The 17,651-nt window shown below is 44.3% G+C and overlaps 1 protein-coding gene across 2 annotated transcripts in view; it reads right to left on the bottom strand.

Annotated features, from left to right (window-relative positions):
• Nucleotides 1-17,651, bottom strand: part of DHX57 (DExH-box helicase 57) — a 387,132-nt gene that overhangs the window by 60,696 nt on the left and 308,785 nt on the right. For both annotated transcript variants that reach the window (XM_085612312.1, XM_085612311.1), the window contains 2 exons: nucleotides 16,625-16,721; nucleotides 15,402-15,575 (listed from right to left, as the gene is read on the bottom strand). In XM_085612312.1, the coding sequence (XP_085468438.1) occupies nucleotides 15,402-15,575; nucleotides 16,625-16,721 (271 nt within the window). The remainder of the gene's footprint in view (nucleotides 1-15,401; nucleotides 15,576-16,624; nucleotides 16,722-17,651) is intronic.

Genomic DNA, 17,651 nt, shown 5'->3' with positions numbered 1-17,651 from the left:
TTTAAGATCTGCTTTAAGCGAGAATGTGCTTTTGTACAATCAGAGTTAAACCATCCCTCAGCTTTTTCTCTCGCCCCTGTTCGAAATGTTCCTGTCAGTTTTTCCCCAATATACAAAGTAATCTGGTTAAAAGCATTAACAATCATGCCCGGGTCAGGATTTTCCTCCAAACAAATCTTAATATTGTTGTGTTGTTCCTTAATTAAGTTTTGAAGAAAATTTATAGGGTCAACTTTGTTCCATTTTAAGGCGTAGCCGTTTTGTCTCGCCAATGAAAGGGCATGGCGATACAAATTTTCGGCTACGTTAGTACCCGATCTAATGCTCATCTCAATGTCAAAGATTGTACTGATCGGATAATGGTCACTCAACACAATGTCCAGTGTTTTAAAAGACAGGACATTATGGTGATAGAAAGTTGAAATCAGTGTGTAGTCTATAACGGACTGTAAACCACGCCCATTAAAAGTGGTTTGGAATAAAACCGGGGGATTACAAAGTTCGTTTGCGAACCCCAAGTTCAAGTCGAAAATTAAGGTATTAAACAAGTTTCCCAAAGAAGTATGCTCAAAATGTGTGCATGGTTCGCCAATCAGGTTAACCATACCACAAATACCTGAATTACTATGATGACACAAATGGCAATTAAAATCACCCATCAGGATGATACAAGGGTCATTATGTTCAGGATTAATACTAGAAGAACATATACAGTCATTTAAATCTTCTAAAACTTTGTGATGTTCTTCTTTTGGGATGTTGTTATATAAATTGACTAGAATAAGGAGTCGTTTCCCACCTGCTGTTAAGCTGAGAACCTGAAAACTATTATGCCCCCGTGTAGTCTGTTGGTTTATAGACAAAGTAATTGTATTAGAGATGTAAGTGCAAAGGCCCCCAGAACTCCTACCTCTCCTCGACTGGGTGGCAGGGGTAAAATAAGTCTGATAACCTGCCAGATGGATCTCAGTCTGTTCCCAGCATTCCTGGAGGCAAATGATGTCATATTTCGCAATTAAATCGCGAAAAATGGGGTCATTCACCTTATTTGATAATCCCGCTATATTCCATAATAGGAAGGACAGATCCCCTCTTTTATTTTCTCCTTGACATTTTAAATTATGGAGATGGTCAACACAATGATCTGTTTCAATCGAAAACGATTTACTTTCATTTTCTATCTCCATAATAATTTGAGGATTCCGAGTGTTTGGGGCCGTTTCCGGGTCCAAGACTGGATGTGTAAATATTTCCTGCTCTAATCCATCTGAATTTTCAATTCGAAATGGACCAACTATTGGAATTGCTATTGGGGTTACTGGTAACTGATTAACCCTGCCCTCGTCAATATCCCCTAAAGAGCCCGTGGTGCTGGAGTTAAAATTATTATACAATTTATTTGCGCTAGGGCAGTAAACATTTAAACTCCGATCTCTCCAATAGAGTCAATCCACCATCTCCAAGCTATTGAATCTATTGGAGATTGGTATACCTCTCCAGGTATCCCTGGGTGTTTGATCCCTAATAGGCTGCCTTTCCCAACGCCTTGTGGCCGCTCCACTAACTTGAGTACCCACAGTAGTCCAATTTTCATCACAATGAAATTGATGGTGATAAGGTCTAGGTGGATAAAAGAAGGAAAGTCGTTTAGGTTCAATACCCTCGTTGTTAAATTGGGTATCCCAGGAGCAGATATAGTCGACCGTGTCTGGGTTATCAAAATTGACCAGAACACAGTCACCCTGTTTCGACTTTCTTTCTGGCCCCACCCAGGGTACCCTACGGACCATTAAAATCTTACTACACCTATTTGGTGGAAGGGGTCGGTTGATATTTAACCAGTGTTGTGCCTTATTTTTTAGTGATCCGGTTGACTCTTCATTATCCTCCTTCAATTTAGGAACCCCAGTCAAGATTACCACATATGGCGATGCTTCTGGGGGCAAACTAATGCTCGAGTTTCCTGAATTGGATCCCCAAGTACAATGTTTGACAGTATTAGCCTCCTGCACCAAATTTATAGGGGGATTTTTAATTTCTACGTTTGTTATGTTCTCAGTCATGATGGATGCCGATTTATTTGCATTGGTTGCAGGAGCTTGTGGTTTAAGAGTCGAGGAGGTCACTAATGGTGTTTTTGTACGGGTTAGAGTCCCACTCGCAGCCTTTGGTACCCCAGAGATAATCGGGATTTTAGAGACATCAGTCAGGTCCGTTAACTGTGCCTCAATCCGCTTTAACCTAATTTCTAGAGGAGAAAGATAGGTTTTAAAAAGCTCCTTTAAATACTCAAATAAATTATTGTCAGATTCAAGTTTTATAATTTGTATCAGTAACAGAGGGGACCCCCGCACTAGTCGAATCCAAATTAACTACGGTTTCTAATGGACATTTTCGTGTCGACACATCCTTTGACTGCTGACCTTTATGAGCTGCAGACCTGAGGGAATGTTTACTTTCCCCTTTCTCCCCCAAAGCAGTAGATTTTTGTGGCTTCCTGGTCCTTTTAGCTGTATTATCATTTATCTTTTTCCCAGGATTTTTAGATAATTTTGTTATTTTTGTACCAACTCCCTCGCACACTCTTCGCAACTGATCATTAGCTGAGTCTTGTGACGGTAATTCAATACTCAATGACTCTGAAGCAAGGAGCGGAGACCTCTCTAATTGTGTAAGGGATATAGAATCCACCATTGACGGTGACAAATCCACTGTATTTGGGATAGTATGTATGTCTACGTGTGTTAGATTCGTGGTTACCTTGTTACTTTGTGGGACGGGAGTCTTAGCTGTTGCAATGTGGCCCATGGAGGAGCGCCGTGCTAATAGTAAGTCTTGCGACACTCTCCGTTCCATAGTTGCAATCCCTTGGTCGATAACTGAGTTGGCTCTAACAATAAAATTGTCAAGTGGACCAGTAATGTTAGATACATCCACATTTAGCCTGCTCCTGCTCCCTCGAGTAGTCGCCATTTGTAGCAGTAGTGGATATAACTATCTACAAGAAAACACTTAAGCGAAAATATGTTTAAGTTCCTCCTACTAGAAAGACTAACAGACTGAACATTAAGCGTTAGAGGGGGGGTCCGGTCCGGTCTTGCTTGGTCTGGAACGGGCCCGCCCTTGGCCCGGGCTTCGCCCGGCGCGCGTCCCGCGCTGCGTGAGAAGGTTCTGAATTTATAGTAAAGGCAGGTAAGTAGGAGGGAAGGGGAGTGTCCGGGAAGAGGCAGCAGCTGTTGGCAATCTTCACGCTGCAAGCGCCTCGCAGTGCCTCACACCCAGTTCAAGCGCCCAGCGATGTCCTGACAAGCGAAGAGTCCACAAATCCAGGCACGAGCAGCACCCGCGGAGCGGGGCCCGCGAGTCGTGTTTTAAAGGCAGGCAGGCGGGCAAACAAACAAAGGGGGAGTGTCCGGGAAGAGGCAGCAGCTGTTGGCAATCTTCACGCTGCAAGCGCCTCGCAGTCCCTCACACCCAGTTCAAGCGCCCAGCGATGTCCTGACAAGCGAAGAGTCCACAAATCAAGGCACGAGCGGCTCCCGCGGAGCGGGGGCCGCGAGTCGTGTTTTAAAGGCAGGCAGGCGGGCAAACAAACAAAAGGGGAGTGTCCGGGAAGAGGCAGCAGCTGTTGGCAATCTTCACACTGCAAGCGCCTCGCAGTCCCTCACACCCAGTTCAAGCGCCCAGCGATGTCCTGACAAGCAAAGAGTCCACAAATCCAGGCACGAGCGGCACCCCATCAGTTTTCCACCTCCTTACAGAATAAACAGTGTGTAGTGCAGCAACAAAAATGTGACAGGTTCATTCTAATGCACGCTTAAGAAACTTCCCCAATGGAAGATCACGTTTCCGTCTAAGTCTATCAAAATTCTGTAGTATCCATGAGTCGCAGATATAGCCCACCAACGTTATTTGTGCAACAGCCAACAGGAAAAGAATAACCCTTCTCAACAATTCTCGAAATCCTGAGAGACACCAAAAGAGAAATTCAGGTGTTGTAGTTCTCCAATGACCAGTTTATTTCAACAGTGTTTCGCTACTCGTAGTAGGACAGGGAGGGAGGAGTCAGAACGCCCCTACAGAACACCTGCCAGCGATTCAAGTCCAGCACTTTACAAAGGTACCCTGCTTTTGCATTGTCCTCAGATAGTGCCCAACCACTGAAAATGTGGCATCAGGTACTAGGATTAGAAGTTAAGCACGCCCAGGTCGCCCTCAGTGATTGGTAACTGTAGTTAGGAAAGGCCAACTCTGTGCCTACCCTTGCCAAAACAGATCCAGTAGCTCAAGGGCCCCAAGTAATGTTGCCAGCTATGACACCTTCCATCTGATAATCCATTTGCAAGCCTAAGTGTTGAAAATTGTAAGATTTCCATCCTAGCTCTAAATTGGTTGGAGCTGCTAACCTACGTGGGTTACTTGGACTCAGAGGAAATAAGCATGACTTACTCATACCCACTACCAGGCTAGATAAAGGACTGAAAATGTCCAATTAATTGGGACCAAGTCTGAAATTATATGCTTTGCAAATATTAGGATACTGTCCACATACAAGGAAATGGCATAAAGCACTTCGTCTATTACAATGCATCGCCAGTGTCTGATTTTTCAGACATGTTTTGCAATTCCTCTATTACCAAGTTGAATAACGATGTCAATAAGGGACGCCAATATCAGATGCCCTTTGCAATGGCCAAGATTTGGAAATGAGTCTTTCAGTTAGAACCAGAACAGAGAAGTTCTGAAAATTGATATTTGTGCATGTTTTGTTTTTGCCCCCTCATTGTTATTTGTTTGGCTGATAAGACTTTTTATTGAAGTGTGTTGCGCTGTATTGTTAAAACCAAAAGGAGTTTTCCTTAAAACTATTATGAAAGAATTTTCACTTTTTTATCTGTATATTAATAGTTTTGAGATTGTTGTAATGATGGACTTGAATCTTGGGATATACATATTGTAATATACATATATGAAAAATAAGACTAAATTCCTTGGAATCTTGCCCTAGTGTTGGGGCTCTCTCTCTTTTTGTATATGCTATAATAGGTCTACGCAAAACCTGTGTAGGCAACATTTTATGGACTAAAGGTCAAATTTTTCTAGAGGAGAATCCACAAGAAGGAATATGCTACTTACCAGTATGCATCTGTTCTTGGCATGTAGAGCTGCAGAGCCACACACTTAGGATAAGATCGCCATCTGGTGTTGGGCTCGGATGCTTGCAGGTTGTTGTTGTCTTCGGAAGAAGTCTTTGGTCACGAGATAGGTGACTCCTCCCTTGGACTACAGTACGCATGGGCATCCACTCCATCCTCAGATTGTTTTTCGCCATGATGGGAAATGATGGAGTATGTAAAAAATAAAGAAAGGGATGTCCATGTGTAATGTCTAATTAAGACAACGCTGGAACAGTTACAGGTCCCAGGGAGGCGGGTGGGCGTGTGTGGCTCTGCAGCTCTACATGCCAAGAACAGATGCATACTGGTAAGTAGCATATTCCATTCGAGGCATTTGAGCTGCAGATCACACACTTAGGATAGACTATACAGCAGTGTCTCCCCTATCGGTGGTCACCTGTATCTGTTGCAGCAGTTTGAAATAGAGTTTTAAGGACAGCCTGGCCCACAGAAGCTTGTTGTTTTGCTTGCACATCAACATAGTAATGTTTAGTGAAGGTGTGTGTTGTAGACCATGTGGCTGCCTTACAAATATCTTATAAGGGAATGTTTCCTAAGAATGCCATAGAAGCCCCTATTTTGCGTGTGGAGTGCACTCTAGGGGGAACTGTTCGAGTGCGTTTAGCTTTTTGGTAACATATTTGGATACATTTAACTATCCACCTGGCTATCCCTGATTTTGAAATGGGGTTGCCTTTATGTGGTGGAGAGAAAGCAACAAGCAATTGTTTGGTTTTGCGGAAATATTTAGTCCTGTCAATGTAATAAAGTAGGGCTTTTTTAACGTCTAGGGTGTGAAGAGCTCTTTCAGCTACGGAGTCCGGATTTGGGAAGAAGACCGGTAGCTCGACTGATTGGTTAAGATGGAATGGAGAAATGACTTTTGGCAGGAATTTTGGATTTGTTCTAAGAACCACTTTGTTACGATGTAGTTGTAGGAATGGTTTTTGTATGGTTAAAGCCTGGATCTCACTCACCCTTCTAAGGGATGTGATAGCAATAAGGAAAGCTACTTTCCACGTAAGGAATTGTAGTTCACATTTATGCAGGGGTTCAAATGGGGGACCCATGAGCCTTGTGAGAACAACGTTTAGATTCCACACTGGGGAGGGTGGTAATCTTGGAGGAATGATCCTTTTAAGACCTTCCATGAAGGCTTTGATTGCAGGCACTCTAAATAGTGACAAGTGTTGTCTATTTTGTAAGTAGGCAGCTAATGCTGCTAGATGGAGACGTATGGATGAATACGCTAAATTACATCTTAGCAAGTGTTGTAAGTAGCAAATGATGTTTTGGATGGAAGCATTCAGTGGGTGTACGTCATTGTTAGTGTAGTAAATGGCAAATCTTTTCCATTTTGCCGCGTAACAGGCTCTAGTGGTAGGTCGTCTGGCCTCTTTTATAATATTCATGCAGTCTGGAGGTAGGTTGAGGTAACCGAACTCTAAGACTTCAGGAGCCAGATCGCTAGGTTCAGTTGATGAGGATCTGGGTATCTGATTTCTCCACGGTTCTGTGTTAATAGGGACGGGGAGAGGCACAGTTTTTGGTGTGGAACTAGAGAGAGTTCCAGGAGTGTTTTGAACCAGGGCTGGCGTGCCCATGTGGGAGCTACTAATATGAGCTTGAGAGACTGTTGCCTGAGTTTGCGTACTACAAACGGAATGAGTGGGAGAGGCGGAAAAGCGTATGCAAATCTGCCTGACCAATTCATCCATATTGCATTGCCCTTCGACTGTGGGTGGGGAAACCTAGCGGCGCAGGTTGGGCATTTTGCGTTTTCGTGTGTGGCGAACAGGTCTACGTCTGGTTGGCCCCATTTTTGGAAGAATGGGAGTAGGACTTTTGGGTGTAGTTCCCATTCGTGGATCTGTTGGGTTTGACGACTTAATAAGTCGGCAATCTGATTGTGAACTCCTGGAAGGTGTTCTGCTAGCAGGTAGATATTCTGGGGAATTGCCCATCTCCAAATGTTCAGTGCGAGCTGGGACAGCTGGAGAGAATGTGTGCCCCCCCTGTTTTTGTATATAATACATGGCTGTCATGTTGTCCGTCCGGATGAGGACAGTCTTGTTCTTTAGATGTAATTGGAATGATTTCAGTGCTAGAAACACTGCCAGTAGTTCCAGGTAATTGATATGGAGCACTTTCTGTTGAGTGGTCCATTTGCCCTGAGTGGTGTGTCCCAAGAGATGGGCTCCCCACCCTGTGAGGGATGCGTCGGTTGTTAGCACTATTTGTGGAAGAGGCTCTAAGAATGGCCGCCCTTTGGACAGATTTATGGTGGTCCACCGTTTTAGGGAGCGATGTGAGCGGCTGTCCACTAACACCAGATCCGTAAGTTGTCCGTGAGCCTGATTCCACTGGTGTGCTAGACATTCTTGCAAGGGACGCATTTGAAGTTGTGCATAAGGCACAATGAAGATGCATGAGGACATCATGCCTATGAGTTGCATGAACACTCTTGCTGGGAGAGAGTGTTGGGGTTGAAATTTTAAGATGAGAGCTTGTATATTGGCTATCCTGGCTGGGCTGGGATAAGCTATGGCCTTGGAGGTATTTATGGTGGCTCCCAGATATTGCTGTATTTGGGAGGGTTGTAGTCGAGATTTGGGATAGTTGATGGTGAATCCCAAGTTGTGTAAAATTTGAATCGTTTGGTGGGTGTGTAGAACGCATTTGTGGAGTGAATTGGCTTTTATGAGCCAATCGTCCAGATATGGGAAGACGTGAATTTGTTGTCTTCTGAGATGCGCTGCCACTACTGCTAGGCATTTGGTGAATACTCTGGGCGCAGTTGTCACTCCGAATGGGAGTACTGTGAACTGATAATGTTGCCCGTCTACCATGAATCTTCGAGGGTTAAGTACCCTGGCCCGTACGGGGTCTTTGAAAACTTCTGTGACGTGTTTGATGACCCCTTTAATCATGGGTAAAATTTGAACTGACTTTTGGGATTGTTCAAAGGTGTCTAGGAGGAAGTCTTCCTCAGGTGCATCAGAGTGCATGGTGACGCCATGGTAAAGTGCTGCCCTATGCACTAGTTGTCCAAACCCTAGGTGGTCATCTGGGGGTGAGGGCTTTGAGGGATATGTAGTAGGGTCAGGTATATCAGGCAGGGGGTAAGCCCAGTCGTCTAGTGGTACAGTATCTGGATCTGTGAAAGGATTATTAAGATCATCTGGATCCACCCCTCCCGCTAGGTCAGCATAATCATCCTGTGGAGGTGGTGTATGTGAAGGAGATGGAAGAGGTAGTGGTGAAAGTGGGGAGAGGGGGTGAATAGGTGAGACAGGAGAAGAAGGAGGAATGGGTGAGGTGGCAGAGTCCTTCTTCTTTACAGGAGCTGGGGAAGGTGTTGTGTCCAGCTTCTTTTTCTTATATGGCACAGCCGCGACATTTCCTGTTTTTGGGTTAATGTAGATCCTTTTTTGTGTTGGATCCGGGCGGAAAAGTTCTTGTTCTTCCGGAAGAGGCTTTGGCGCCGATTTTTTCGGTTCCGATCTAGGTTTAGGGTGGTCGGAAGTGTGTTTGGCTTTAGCAGTTGTGGGAGTGTCCTTAGCCGGTTGTTTTGGCACCGATGATGTTTTCGGTGCCGATGAAGGTTTCGGTGCCAAAGAAGGTTTCGGTGCCGAAGAAGAGTCTTTCGGTGTGGGAGCCTTCGGTGCTGGTTTGTCTACGGGCCTGGAAGGTTTCGGTGCCGGAGTTCCCGGAGCCGGTCTCGGTGCCGAGAGGTCTTGTGCTTTCGGTGCCGAAGGTGCTGGGGGACAAAATGGCAAAATGGTCATCTACATAGACTTCAGACTCTAAATAATGACTTATGAATGTGTGGACTGAAACCTTGTCACAGCTTGACGAATGTTCAGGATTGGGTGAATTGGCCTTTGCCTGGATCAAATGGGCCTGGATACCTGCAGGAGGATTTTTCTTGGTAAGTGCAAAGCAACTCTTAATGCACAGTACAATCTACATGGAAAGTGTTCTTTTCTGGACAGTCTTGCCCTTTTGGCACCAACATAATCAAAGAACTGCTCATCAGTTTGGAATTCCTCTGTCCTGTCCAACTAAAAGGTGAGAGTCCTGCGAGGATCCAAATGCTGAAGTCTCTTCTCCTCCTCAGTGGGATGTGGAGGCAGACAGAAGAAAAGCCGGATGAAGAGAAGACCCATGTGAAATGGTGACTACCTTTGGCAGGAACGAAGACTTTGTTTCTGCGAAGCAGCTTACCTGAGAACAACAAAAGTGAGTGGGGAACAAACAAACCCTGGGATTACCTAACATGCCGAACTGAGGTGATAGTAAATTAGACACACAGTCTGAATACTTAACAGCTGCAATGGGCAGCTATGCATTGGCTCCAATGGAAACCCAATCTGGAAAGTAAGTACAAAGATAAGTTCCCAATGAGGCATGCATGGTGAAGGAGGAAAAATAAGTCAATCCTTTGAAAAATCGCAAGTCAATTGGAGTGACAGCTGGTAAAAGGGGTGACGTGCTGATAAAAATACGCTTTCCACCTCAGAAGATAAACCAAACAAATTCAAGTTGCCCTCTTCAATCTCCAGGCATGAAGATGTAGGGGGTGAGAGAATGTCTGCTCTGAGTAGATGTGGCAGTGTAGGACACAGGGAAAAATGTAGCATATTCTCCTATCATACCCTCAGTGGCTAGTATAGCGTGATCAAAATCATTGGAGCCCAGTTCTGATTAAATTTTCTCTGAACCAGAGGAATCAGAGGGATTGGAAGATTGCATAAAGGAGTGGAAGGTCCCACATCAGACGAAGTGAGAGCTTCCTGCAACAGAAAATAGAGGTCGCACAACAGAAGCAGTAAGTATTCTCCTTGGTGGAAAAGAGGTTCACCAGAGGAGTGCCTTAAAGGGTGAAAATGGACTGAGCCACCTACAAATAGAGATGCCACTTGTGGTTGACAAGATGACACCGACTAAGGTCGTCAAACCCCACCTTCAGGAAATTTGCCAGGTGGCAAACAACCAACCAGATTTCATGACCCAGTACCCAGGCTCACAGCTTTACTGCAGAGGGTACAAACCCATGCCACCCTATCTGTTGACATGCCACATCATGGTCCTGTTGTCTAAGAGGATCTGAACTGACAGACTATGAAAGAATGGCAAGAACGCCTTTAGTGCCAGGTGGATTGCCTGAAGTTTGCGCAGGCTGATATGACATCTCTGCTCCATGGGAGAGGGGAGTCCTCAGATTTCCAAGTCCTCTAGATGTAATCCCTCTCTAGAGTGGAGTAATCCGTCAACCACCGTGGGCACTGCTGGTGGAGGGAGGGGGGGGGGGTCGGGTCTCTCACTAACAGTTTACCCCAATGATGAAACCAGAGACACCACGGGAGGGCACACATGGTCCAGTAAGCGTGGGTGACCAACAAGATACAGGAAGGCAGAAGGCGTCACGGTGGTACTCTGAAAGGTCAGACTCCTCTGGGAACGAAAGAAGGCTCTGGGATTCATCATTACATACTACGTTCCGATGGAGAGGCGGATCTGTGATGGCTCCAGATGTGACTAAAACAGGTTGATGGAGAACCACAAGTTGAACAGTAGTGACACTGTGGCACTCAAGTATTCTGACACCAAAGTCTGTGCACAGCCACCTCCACACTATCTGGTGATGCCTACGTCTCAAGGTTTGATGTCTTTAATGTACGCAAAGGTGGGACTAGACCGGAGAGCCTGGAGTACCAGTGAAAAAGGTCAATCTGCATGTTATATGACCTATCTGTGCACAGGGCTACAGTGGTGTATTTGTTGCAATATGATTTGTTGTATGATCAATAAAAAGAAGTTTTAAAAACAAAAAGTATTCTGACACCAGCTGTAGTGATTCTGCCTCCAGCAGCCAACTGTTGAGGTATAGAATACAGAAATGTTGGTCCTGCAAAGGAGAGTAGCATGCCTACCAATCTCTTGCTCCGGAACTAGATCCACAGTTCAGATATGCCAAGATTATCAGTTGCAGGATGGGAATTTGCTTGCCTGAAGGAACAGAGAGGACGGGAGAAAAGAAGGTAGAAAGCAGCTCCTGGAAAGGGAGGAAATATCCATTCTCAATGATCTGGAGGACTTACTGGTCCATGTTGACAGCTTGCCATCTTTCCTAGGTGATGTGGCACCCTCCCTCCCAGAGGCCACATGTGTATGCTCAAGGGTGAGCTAAAGCAGTTTTGTGGGTGGGGTGGAAGAGGAGGAAGTCTAGTGTTGTAAGAGTCGACTCCTGGATCCAATACCCTACTACATTGTGAGTAAAATTGGTATGGCTGCTGCAGGACAGACTCGGAAGCTGGTGTTGGCAAAATGGCATACCCTTAAAATAGCCACAAATGTACAGCATTGCCAGCTGATCTTACAGGAAGTGGAGGTTAATTCTACGGAACGAGTTGCAATTCCTTATGCTCCTGTTTAAAACATTACATGGCTGAATCAGCTTTTTTGCCGAACTGGTGGGTGCCATAGAAGGGCATGTTCATCAAATTTACCTGGACATTCCCTGAAAAACTTGTGGAGCAAGACATTATGGCAGATGGTGACCGATGAATCCATTGACCGTGCCACAGAGTGCACAGTGTCCAGGGCTCAGCACAGGATCTTCTTTGTTGCATTCCAGAACATGGTTCAAATGGTTAGACATGACCAACTGAACCAACTCTTAAAGCACAGGAGAGTACCTTGCCAAAGGACATGGCCACATTGGTGGATTGGAGGGCAAGTTTCCCCAAGGAGAAAATCTTTTTCTCCATGACCTCAATCCACTTTGACTTCCAGTCAGAGTGGAAATAACCTGTATTCTGCTTGGACCATGACAAAGCCTGCACTTTTAGATCTCGGGGAGGGACAGCTAACCGGAAATTTGGATCTCCCAGTATTGCACAAAGGCTCATTAAATGGAAGCAAGGGCTCGAAAGCTAAAAAGGCTGGCTAAAGAATCGTATTTTCCTCCACGGGAAGAGGCAATTGTAATACCTCCACAGCGTTTTTTAGGACTACTGTATAATCTCCTCTCTGACTTGGGCCTTGAGGAGAACGTCAAGTCCACATCTGGTGAACTATCAAGCCAATTAGTATTTTGAAGGGCAAGACTAGCATGCCAGATATGGTAATTGAACTGACATACCGAATAACAAGTCCCGTACCAGAAACCTGATGTCCTAACAACATGGAGTAACGCGCAAGCAAGGTAGCAACCCTAGATTATTTTTATAGGAGAGTAGTCCTTGCTCTGCATTCGGTTTACAACTGTAGTTACTCGTGAGCACTTATATGAAAATAACTGTTAGGACAGAGTACGGGGCAGGTGAAAGGCAAAAGTGAAAAACATAAGGATAACTGTTAGGACAGAGTGCAGGATAGACAAGTAGGTGCAATGATTAAAGAACATAAGGGTAAGTGGCAAAGCAGAGTGTGGAGCTGAGGGACTGGGCACAAGAGAATAACATGAGGATAAGTGGCAAAGAGAGTGCAAGGCAGAGGGACAGGCACGGGGAGTGAAAAACATAGGGAGGGTGAAGTGAGCATGGAAGCAATGGCCGAACTGTATTTGGTAGCAGGAGAAAGTGCGAGGACTTGTGATGTTTTTTTCTATTGAACCAGCTGGACTAGCATGTCAGATAAAGTAATAGAACAGACACACCGGATAACAAGCCCGTAGTAGAAACATGATGTCCTAACAGCATAGAGTAAGGTGCAAGCAAGGTAGCAACCCTAGATTATATTTATAGGCAAGTTGGTTTTGCAATGCGTCCTGTTTACATCTTTAGTTACTCAAGAACACTTTATAAACCCCCTCTCTTCAGTCGCGTTGTAGACATTGAAGGAAAGGACTGAAGGCCACCAGTACACCCATCGTTGTTTTTGCGATACATAAAATTTACAAAAAGGACGCCTTTGCGGGAGCTATCTTGGTAATGTTTTAAGTGAGCTCATGAAGTGTTAGCGTCCCAGTGCTCCCCCTAAGCGTGAGGCCTAAGGCTGAGTATGATTTCACGGTGACTCAGTTGTAAGTTGCACACAAGTGCGGCATGCGCAGAGCCATTTTGTAGGTCTCCAGCCTCTTTAAGAAGGTGGCAGGACAGAGTGCAAGGCAGCGGGACAAGCATAGCGAGTGTAGAAAATAAGTGCAACTGTGAGCTGCCGCCTCTGATGCAGGAAACCAGGGTTCGAGCCTCGAGGTCGCGTCCACATCCTGTGATTCTGGGCAAATCACTTAATCTTCCCGTGCCTAAATGTATAATGTAAATACGGTGCTATGTAAAGCGCTCCAATACCTTTGGGTCGAGTTCGCGCTATATAAATATGCAACAACAAAGCAGAGTAACAGCCATGGGGAGTGAAAAGCATGAGGAAAAGTGGTAGGAGAGAGTGCAGGACAAAGTGACAGGGACGCTAATTGAAACAAGCGGCCGTGAAAGTAATCGCGATCAAACATCAAAGCGGCCCGTGCACATGCACTGTAGCTCTAGGCTGGCCTGGTAGCACTTTTTGGAGCCCTCTCAAACAGTCTCGCCAGACCAGCACATGCGCTGGGTCAGGCGAGACCTAAAAAGGGTGATATTGGGCTCGGGTTGACGACAAGGTCTGAGGCGGCACAAGTGTATTATCAACAATTACTGATTCTGGCAGCGACACCATAGCTGAAGTCAGGGAGTGATGTTGCTGACCTGGAGGTGTACCTCTAGAACAAGATCCATGCATGGATGCGGAGTAATCCCTCTACAGTGATTTTTCTTTGCTTGGTCCCTCTTCAATGCTGGCTTCAAAGACTTCCTGGTCAAGTGAGAGGAGGAGTACCTGGAGCAGGCTCGACACTGAGCCCTGTAGTCATCACATGCACACATCATCAAGAGTTTTGCCATCTGCTTCTTAATGGCCATGGGGTGATGAGAACACACTGGTCGCACAACTTCGAGTGTGCAGACCTTGTGATAGTTCGATATGGACATCTACCCACGTAAAGAGTGACAGAGTTTGAAACCGGTCTTACGGGTGGGCACATCTTTCCTAACTCTACAAAAGTAGATTTTGTGGAGAAAATGTTCCTAGGAGAGCTACTACGGTTTTGCATTGAAGGGCGTATAAAGAAAAAAAGGAACAGACATCAGGATGGAGTCTATGTGGCTCGGGACGTCATGTCTGAGCTAAAACTCACCATCCAGATGGAGCAGAGTACCACATACCAACTGTTTTGACTTTTACAAATTCAGCCAGGTTCCTGAAGGGGACCCAAGAGATAAGGAACCTAGAAGTATCCATCAAAGCAAGAGTTACCATTCCACCATCCCTTGGGGAAACCTGTAGAACTAGTTTACTTGAAAATCTCACTTGCAGAAAAGAGGCAACATATCTGGGTGAAATACAGGGGAGAAATGTGCAATTGTAATACCCTCAGGCCTTTGGTGATGTTTTCGCCTTGTAATAATTACTCATGCCACAGTATCATTAGCCTATACCTTGCTACTACTTGGGTGTAGTTCTTGAATAAGCCCATAAAAGTAAAGGGAGAAAAATCGGTTACTCACAGTGGAATTCTTTGGAGCACCGTCATAATAATGAAAAACTCATGAGAGAAAACCACTGAGCGTAAAAAAAATAAAACAAAAGTACAAATCTGGGAGGTAAAAAAGTGTTAAGACAAGAAGCATTTCTAGTACCTCCTCTAAAGAATCAAAAGAACTGGCCTAAGGGGACTGCAGTCTTAGTCTTAAATGTTAAGGGTCAGTCGCCTACTTGGTATATGATGTAGTTGTGATCATTTTTCATAGACTCTTATTTATACGACGTGTTTTTTTAAAAGTGGAAAGTAGCAAAATCATCTTATTTTGACAAAAATCAATGTATTTCTAAGACCTAGGGGCTGATTACGATGGTGGAAGGCCTGCCACCACCAGCCGTGCGGTGCTGGGCCTGCCGACATCGGACGACGGTTCTCCGCATGCCAAATTAGGATGGCGGGGGGGAATCGGACTGCGACCGTGGCGGGCGCAAAGATAGCTTGAATTACTTTTGATGCAATAGCAGAAACATGCATGTTCTCTGCTCACAGTTCAGATTCATTTGCTGCTTTTGTACATTATAATGATCGATTAGTGTGTTTTGATTATAATGATACATCAAAAACAGGTTTAAATGACTGAACAGGTTTCTGGAAAATGGGCTTTCTTTTCCAGCTCCGTTCTTTTTGAATATATTGCATACCTCTTCTCTCTCATTTTTCCAGAATCAATAACGTATACAATATCATCAATGGTGATGGAAGTCTCTGCAATGTTAGTGGAGAGGATGATCTTGGTGACCCCTGCAGGGGGTTTCAGAAACACAGACTGCTGCTCTTCATTGGAGAGTGATGAGTGGAGCGGATAAATGAAGCATCTAGAAAACGAATGGTTCCGAGAAATAAAAACAAGGCGTGTTACATTTCTGAAAATGTTTTCCCTCGAGTTCTTTATTTGATTCCAACACTTAAATTATGGGCATGTTGATATAATTTGGGAATAATTAAGTACAACACGAGTCTAAATACAGACTTCTGCACACAGCACAGTTTTAAGCAAAAATCAGATTTACATTTGAAATGTTGTTATTCAAGTAGACATGCAGCGTTTAACTAAAATCCAACAGATATTTTATGAACCTTTCATCAAGCTGTAGAAAGATAATTCCAGCTTGCAAAAATCCTCACCCACATTCAGTGAAAGGTTGAGGGCTAGGCATTAAAGGCACTTTGGTTACAGAGACCGTTTGTACAAAGTACACTGCTGTAGTGAAACTAGTGAAGCATGTGTATATTAAAAGACTCAGAAGAAGACCAATCATTCAGTTTTTCGCTGCTCGATTTCTCTATTGCATGCACTTACTAAAAATGTTGCTACTGACGTACCTATCCCTAAGCATCTCCCAGAAAAGGGATGCAGACTTTTTTTCCCCTCAAACTTCAAACCCCCAAAAGAGTTGGGCAAATGATAGTCAATTACCTCAAGGTGAGATTCTTGACTATTATCCCTTAGTATCAATAAAAGTCAAAAGACCAGAAGCCGTCCTACACTAGAGAAAATACATTATGCACCAACTCAGCTAAGGGTTGCATTTGATTACCTTCAAGATTGGATGCATTGTCTTCGACACCCTAAGCATCCACGTCTCAAAACAACTTTATTGTAACTCAACGTTTGAAGATAGGTAACCTTTAGTTGTGGGTACATGCCTATTCAGCTGCACACCAAAGTAGGGAGATCCTTACTGATTCTTCCTGATAAAATAAGTGATGGCATTTTTACTAGGCCTTCTCACTGCACCCCAAGCATGAAGTGTGTTTGACTTGCCCTTAAATATATGAGGGGCGAGTACTCCATTATGGGGTTTTATCTTAGTTTATGTAGAACTCAGTTTTTATTGCGCTACAGACAATCTTTCATACTTACCGCTTGTTTCGCCGGTTGCTGAATAAAGCATTTGACAGTAACTGCTCATAAAGTGACTTAATTTCTGCCAGGCCTGGCAAAAATACCAGTATAGCACCTAAGAAAGAAATAAATAATTTGAAATAAAAAAAATGTGGAAGCCCCTTCCAACCATTCTATTTATTCCTGGGTGCTTCTTTTTGCCCCAAACCCCTACATAAGTAGTTCTCCTGGCATTTCATATTGTAACACTTACCAAATTTAGTGACTATTAACATAATATTCCACACCGTTTCATTCAGCAATAGTGTCTCACATTATCTTTAGAAGCTGTGTATAAGCTATATCATGCAATACCCAAATGTTTCATAATGGGTGGAGTCAAGTAAGATATAATGTATTTACTATAGAAGGTAATCTTGTAGAACAAGTAGGCTAGAGTTACTACATGTAAGAAGCTTTCTCAGTTGAAGGTCCTTCTAGTTGACCTAATATGGGGTGTTAGGCTTTCTTCGTGTGTGGAATTAGTGTGTATGTGTGTTTTTTTTTTTTTACTTGTACTGAGTGAATTGTTTGATATATTTGGGCATATAGATTTTGCGGCACACAATTATGGCTGCCTTTCATGCAAGCTGGCCTTTTCCTGCATCGACACTTCAATCGTTAGTACCCCTCGTCTGGACCACTTCGCCGAAACCTGGTCAACCTGGCACATAGTAGCAGTCGTTTCCCTTATCTGGAATAGATTTGTGGGATGATGTTCTTTTTTTTTTAATGTCCATGATCGCTAAACCTAGTGGACAGGAAAAAAAATAATGGCTCCAAAGGGGTTGTTAGTTTTTATTTTTCAATAACAAACCACCAACCAATGGCTGCCATGCAACAAATTTCTTGTTCTTTTTGTGCGCAGGTACCACCATGAATGCGGGGTTCCTTCACAGTACTGAGAACACCACTGGGCCAGCAGTGATCTCAAAATTTTTCACACAGTAATCCATTATGGTGGTGTCCGTAAAGTTCGCAAAACTCCAGATCATGCCCCAAGTCT

The sequence above is a fragment of the Triturus cristatus genome, chromosome 6, assembly GCF_964204655.1.
Source record: "Triturus cristatus chromosome 6, aTriCri1.1, whole genome shotgun sequence".
Classification (NCBI taxonomy): Eukaryota; Metazoa; Chordata; class Amphibia; order Caudata; family Salamandridae; genus Triturus; species Triturus cristatus.
Note: the sequence above shows the minus strand (reverse complement) of the source record. Positions and strands in the feature narration are given on the sequence as shown.